General features: G+C 36.7%; 1 protein-coding gene across 2 annotated transcripts in view; it reads left to right on the top strand.

Moving 5' to 3' along the window:
- The window catches only part of RECK (reversion inducing cysteine rich protein with kazal motifs), an 80,058-nt gene that overhangs the window by 45,375 nt on the left and 27,887 nt on the right, over nucleotides 1-6,796 (top strand). For both annotated transcript variants that reach the window (XM_003800223.2, XM_023519355.1), the window contains 3 exons: nucleotides 716-983; nucleotides 3,758-3,937; nucleotides 5,235-5,447. In XM_003800223.2, the coding sequence (XP_003800271.1) occupies nucleotides 716-983; nucleotides 3,758-3,937; nucleotides 5,235-5,447 (661 nt within the window). The remainder of the gene's footprint in view (nucleotides 1-715; nucleotides 984-3,757; nucleotides 3,938-5,234; nucleotides 5,448-6,796) is intronic.

Here is a 6,796-nt window from a genome sequence, read left to right as displayed (position 1 = left end):
GGCTTTAGTGATTCTCTTGCCTCAGTCTTCCAATTAGCTGGGACTACAGGCACCCACCATAATGCCTGGCTATTTTTTGTTGCAGTTGTCATTGTTGTTTTAGCAGGCCCGGGCTAGGTTCAAACTCACCAGCCTCAGTGTATGTGGCCGGCACCCTTCCCAGTGAGCTGCAGACTCCGCCCCTATTATATTATTTAAATTAAAACTGAGATTAATTAACTACATAGGTATGTAAAGCATGCTGTCTTAGAATGTGATGAAATACAGTTTTTGCGTTTGTCACTATAAAAAAATAGTGATCTCTCTAATGTTGAGAATATAATCTCTTTTAGGCAGTTGCTAGCAGGAAATAATTCCAGTTTCATATACAATACCTTTTCCAGAAACATGAAATACCTTTCATGTGAGGATTTCTTATGTATAGCATGGCCTTTTATTTTTGTAAGGACAGTGCTAGAGATCCGGTGATTGGGGACATTGGTGAATTCTGTATTAGACACCTTGTCCAACTGTAGCTCCTACAGGTTTTTATTTTGTTTTGTTTTTTGCTATCCTCCAAAGTAATGGAGAGAGAATTTGGTTGGTCTTGTATTCTGCAGATGTTGACATTCATGTATAAGGGTAGTAATGGTTTCTATGACACTGCCACGTTCTGCTCTGATCAAGGCATGATACAAAGCCAGCTAATGAAGTCTCTTACATTCTGAAAATGTAGGTTTATATTGCTGTGACAGAGCTGAAGACCATGCTTGCCAAAATGCCTGCAAGAGAATTCTGATGTCTAAGAAAACAGAAATGGAGATTGTTGATGGTCTCATCGAGGGCTGTAAGACGCAGCCCTTGCCTCAAGATCCTCTTTGGCAATGTTTTCTTGAAAGTTCACAATCTGTTCACCCTGGAGTCACTGTACACCCTCCTCCCTCTACAGGCCTTGATGGAGCTAAATTGCATTGTTGTTCTAAAGCAAACACTTCAACGTGTAGGTCAGTATTTCATTTTCCTTTGTTAAGATCAGTAGAAAATAGCACCTTAGTGATTTTAATCCTAGCAAATGTATGTTCTTATATTGTATAGGTGTAGCATTTAGAAAATATAAAATCTTTAATTCATCTAGCAAGTATTTCTAGAGCATCATATAGTATATACAAAACATTGTTTTGTACATTGAGTGCTAGCTAAAAATCACTGTTTGGGGGTGTGGAAGATTAGAAACGGCAGGGCAATAAATATCTAAAGATAATACAATATGAACTCTACCCTCATAGAGGTAATTAAGCTTACAACATAGAAGATTGTTTTGATTCAACATCTAAAGCATTTCATCTTTATTAAATCATAAAACTTTGAACTTAATCAACATTTTTATAGATGAATAATCAGGTTAGCAATCATAACCAAAGTTAGATAGCAGTGTATTGGCATTCATTTGAATGATAACTTTAGGGATAAAAAGTTAATACATTAGACTTTTCTTCCATTCTTGAGATACTTTACTAAGAAGAATGTGTTTCAGCTCCATCCAGGTAAACATAAAAGATGTTTATATATGAAAAGATGGAGACTTTACAATTACACTCCCATACAAATGATAAAACACAAATGTTGTCTAACAAGGAGAAGGGACAGGGAGGATGACTGGTGGGAGGAGGGAAGGCAATTGGCTAGATCTCACCTAACATGCACAATGTGAGGGTATTCAGCACACCCCCAGGCTGAAGGGCTCTTCTACAACTTGAACTTTATCTTGGAAGAACTAAAAATCCAAAAATTTTTACCCTCATATTAATTTGAAAAAAAAAGTTTAAAAATTACAAATACAGGATGGAGGAAACAAAATCTAGAGACAAGATTAATGTAGATAACTAAGATCATGGTAGAACACAGGCAAAAGAGAAGTTTGCTTTATTAGAAGCATTTTGGATAAAAAGGGACTACATGCTACTAGGATAACCTAAAACGAATATGAGGTAGGAGTAAAACAATCTTTACTGTGGTTTCTAAATTAGATGGCCCTCTAGCAAAAAACTTATGCCTAGAATAGCTCAAACTTTGCTTTGCTTTCTAAAAAATATTCGAACAAAATTAACAGAAGGGCTTAAAGAGAAAATAAGTTATCCCTCAAATTAAGGAAATTATGTTGCTTATAGATTTTAATAAATGCATTTATAAGAGGAATGCCAAGTGGTTTTTGAACTCTCACAAAAGACTTTTTGCCTGCATAGAATCACTGGAGATTGGAATTGCTATGTATTCCCAGAAATACTGTTTTCTCTTACTTGTAGAGTTTTATGGTTTGCTGAATGTTTTCATCTCCATCAGATTTGATCTTCATGAAACCTTGAGATAATTGGGGAGATTTGTTTTACGTTTAAGAAACAAATCTGAGTTGTCATTATGTCCAAGGTAAATACAGGTTGAACATCCCTAATCTGAAATCCAAAATCTAACACTTTTAAAGTGTGACATGATCCAAGTAGAAAATTCCATACCTGACATTATGTGGCAGGTTGCAGTCAAATTGATAGCCAAAACTTTGTTTCATGACCAAAATTATTTTATAAAATTATATTCAGACTGTGTGTATAAAGTATATATGAAACATAAATGAATTTTGTTTTTAGATTTTGGGTCTCACCCCCAAGATATCTTATCAGGTATAGGCAAATAGTCTCAAATTTTTAAAAAAAATGAAATTCAAAACACTTCTGGTCCCAAACATTTCAGATGAAGGATACTCAACCTGTATGGAAAGTAAAGGGGTAGAGCGAGGACTGGTTTCCAGATCAAGGTATCTGATCTAACTTGGTCTCAGCTTCCTCAGCCCCATGATGTATAAGCTCCATTGAGACCAGGGACTTGGTCTGTTTTATTCACCACTACATTTCCAGTGCTTTGAACAGGCCTTCACACAAACTAGGCACTCAGTAAACATTGGTAGAGTGAATGAACAAAAGTAAAAGTTAGGATACCCTCCTCATAGAGTATGAGAGTTAAGTGAAATGTGGGGAGAGTAGAGAATTTTTACTTATGTAAGTATATATTTCAAAATCCCATGCATGAAATACAAAAATACTACCTAGTAAACATGTATTACTTCTATAAATGAAAAGTTAATGAAAGCACTAAAGTATGAAAGCACTTTAAAAATAGCAAAGTGTTGTTTTAGCTATATACATACACTTCAGTTGCTTTGTAATCTTCTAGTACTAAAGTAATAATGTTTGTTATTAACTACAATAGCATATAGAAGCCTAGAACGATCTTAAAGAATATAGGTGACTTTGGTATAATTTGTCAGGGAGAAACTATTGAACCCTTAGTTTATAATGCTTCTTAAAAGTAGTCTCTGAAGACCATGTCACAGTTTTGCCTCCTGTGATTATACATAAATATAGGAGAATCTATCTTTGTGGAGGCAAAATCAGGTGCTATACCTTAAGTAAAAAAGAAATCAGAAAAAGGAAATAATTGTGCCAATAATTAAGGATGCACAAATATGATTAAACATTAAATTTAGTCCTAAGATTTCTAGCAAACACTACAACAAGGGAAGAAATATAAAAGATCTAACTATTTTTTGTGGAAAAAATTGCTTTTTCTGGCTGTAAATTCTAGAGGATAGTCATTTATTTTTTGTCCTTTTTTCCCCCTCATTTATGTTCCAAAGTATGTGTCTTATAGGGTTCTAGTTTATGCAAATCAAATATTTATTCACTTGACTCATCTCTAAGTTTCTGCATTTGTGCTTTTGTTTCAGGGAACTGTGCACTAAACTTTATAGCATGAGCTGGGGCAATACACAGAGTTGGCAAGAGTTTGATCGCTTTTGTGAATATAATCCAGTGGAAGTGTCCATGTTGACCTGTTTAGCAGATGTCCGGGAACCTTGCCAGTTGGGCTGTAGAAATCTTACTTACTGTACTAATTTTAACAACAGGTAGGAACAAACTACTGTACATGGGCTGGAAATATTAATTACTGGTTTTTAAATAAGTGGAAATACCACTTTACTCTGATTTCGGTTTTTTTGAGTTAGCATTTAAAGAAGAAATCATAAAAAAAATGACTATATTTTCTAGTAAGTCACCTCTGGGAAAGAAGCATGAATGCAAAGTCCCTTCTAATCGAGAGATACCTCATGCTTCTGGAATTCAAAGAATCTCCTTTACCTATCATCTCTTCTCCCTTCTACTTCATCAGTGGAAACAATTCACTATAGAATAAATCAGTGTGAGTTATTTAATCATCTAAAGGTCCAAATAACTGAGTCCAGTTTACTTTGAAGGGCCTTCAGACTGCTTGAAGCTCCTGCTTGGTGATTCCCCTCTTTTGTACAAAAATGTTATGGAGGAGTGGCACCTATGGTTCAGTGGGTAGGGTGCCGGCCCCACATACCGAGGGTGGCAGGTTCAAACCCGGCCCTGGCCAAACTGCAACCAAAAAATAGCTAGGCGTTGTGGTGGGCACCTGTAGTCCTAGCTACTCAGGAGGCTGAGGCAAGAGAATTGCTTAAGCCCAGAAGTTGGGAGGTTGCTGTGAGCTGTGTGAGGCCACGGCACTCTACCAACGGTGACAAAGTGAGACTGTCTCTACCAAAAAAAAAAACTCACGATTTTCTGCATGGAGACTCACTACAATGTCTTCAGTCTAAAGGAAAATATCAGAAGTCAGACTTCAGAGCACAAGATATGATAAGTGCACGTAAACATGAAAACTATTTTAGTCTTTAAAAGTAATTTATTAAAGCAAAAATAGCAGTTTATCATGGAGGTTATAACACGCCTGGAAGATAGATACATGACAACAGAAGGGAAAGGATGAGAGAGTAAAGTCCACGTACTTATCAGTCTAGTAGGCTGAGCTCCTTGTGTTGACCACCTCTGTATGTTGACCAGTCTGTTACAGCCCCTTGGGTGGTCACTTTACAGAGGCTCTCCTGTACTTATTTTGTGAAATGAGAGAAATGGGACAGTCTAGAGATAATCTGTCTAGAGCATTTTAAAGTTCAACTGCCTGACAAAAACTTGTTAAGAAGCACGCACGCAATCAGAGTCTTAATGCTAGTTCTATGTTGACTCTTCATACACTCGAAACTGAATAGCCTTAAATGGGTTGTGCTTTTTTCTTTAAGAAAATCAGATTTTCCTGATATGTTAGCGTATCAAGATTTTACTCATTGCTTCTCTCTAGAAAATAATTGTCTCTGGATTCCTTCTGATCCGTTTTCTCTTTAGGCCAACAGAACTTTTCAGGAGTTGTAATGCTCAGTCAGATCAAGGAGCCATGAATGACATGAAGCTGTGGGAGAAGGGAAGCATAAAGATGCCATTTATCAATATACCTGTTCTTGATATTAAAAAGTGCCAGCCAGAGATGTGGAAAGCAGTCGCCTGTTCATTGCAGATTAAACCTTGTCATAGTAAATCTCGGGGAAGTATTATTTGCAAGTAAGTTTCTTTCCTCACAATGATTCTCCAGTTTTGGTTCAGACCCTCCGTATCTCCTCCCAGAGCCACTCTTTAGAATTTTCTCTTCTACCACTTGCCTTTGACACCCCACAGGTCAAATGCTTTCCCACTTTTTCCTCCTCTACTTAAAATACTGTCCAGCCTATCTCCACTTCCCCACTGGTGTCCTTATCTCCTCTCAAATACCAGACATTCCTATCGCGTCTTCCCAGATTTCTCCAGCTGATATTTATCCTTACTACATATTCCTATAGACTTTTATTTGTACTTCTCCTATGGGATTTAGTTCAAGAAATGTTAAATAGCTTTGATGAACAATTCTATTTAGATATGTGTCTATATATGTATGTGTGTGTATAATTATATATATTTTGTTTGTATATATACACATATATACATGTGTGTGTATATATATTTTTGAGACAGTCTCACTCTGTGCCCCAGTAAAGTACCATGATGTTGTAGCTCACAGCAACTTCAGACTCTTGTGCGCAAGAGATCCCTTTGCCTCAGCCTCCCAGCACTGAGCTGGGACTTTAGGTGCCCACTATAACACTTGGCTAGTTTTTCTATTTTTAGTAGAAACAGGGTCTCACTCTTGCTCAGGCTGAGCTAGAATCCCTGAGCTCAGGTGATCCACCCACCTCAGCCTCCCAGAGTGCTAGGATTACAGGCATGAGCCATCAGGCCTGGCCTATTTTTATATTTTCATTTGTTTACTTGTCTTATAGTCTGTTAGACTTTGCTCTCTTTAAAGAGTGTATTCTTCTGTGCCATTTTTCTTATCCTTTCCTCTTTTTCTCCTCTTTAGGCATTAGGATTATTGTGGTAGTTAATAGGTATTCCATAAATGTTTGATTAGTGAAAGAGTTAGTAAATACATTCATTAAGGCCTGTTCTTAGTAAGCAATTTTGAATGGTTTGCTTTGGAAATCTAGGTAAAAGGTAGGAGCTGCAATCGTGCATGATTAAAACCAAAAGCAAAAGCATTTAACTACATAATAACCTATGTCAACTGCTCTTTGAATGCCTTGTTTTCCAAAAGGTTTTCCAGCACCAAGTTAATATTCCCTGAGTTGTTGGTATGTGGCTCAGTGCTGGTAGGTACTTGAGTCATTTCAGATTATTTCAACCTTAAACCGAGTCCAGATCTTATTCTCTGACATGATCTGAAGACAACTGGAGTAGGGGAGACACCAAGGTATAAATTACCTGGTGTTTATACAAGAGGCAATGGGTGGTAAATATATAGCACAAAACTTACAGAAGAGGAATCAAATTCTTATTGAAGACTAAGGAAATCTTAAAATAATGGACATTCCATTTGC

The sequence above is a fragment of the Otolemur garnettii genome, unplaced genomic scaffold (assembly GCF_000181295.1).
Source record: "Otolemur garnettii isolate 467f Iridium unplaced genomic scaffold, OtoGar3 scaffold00172, whole genome shotgun sequence".
NCBI lineage: Eukaryota > Metazoa > Chordata > Mammalia > Primates > Galagidae > Otolemur > Otolemur garnettii.
The sequence above is the reverse complement of the archived record's forward strand: the minus strand, read 5'-3'. Positions and strand labels throughout refer to the sequence as shown.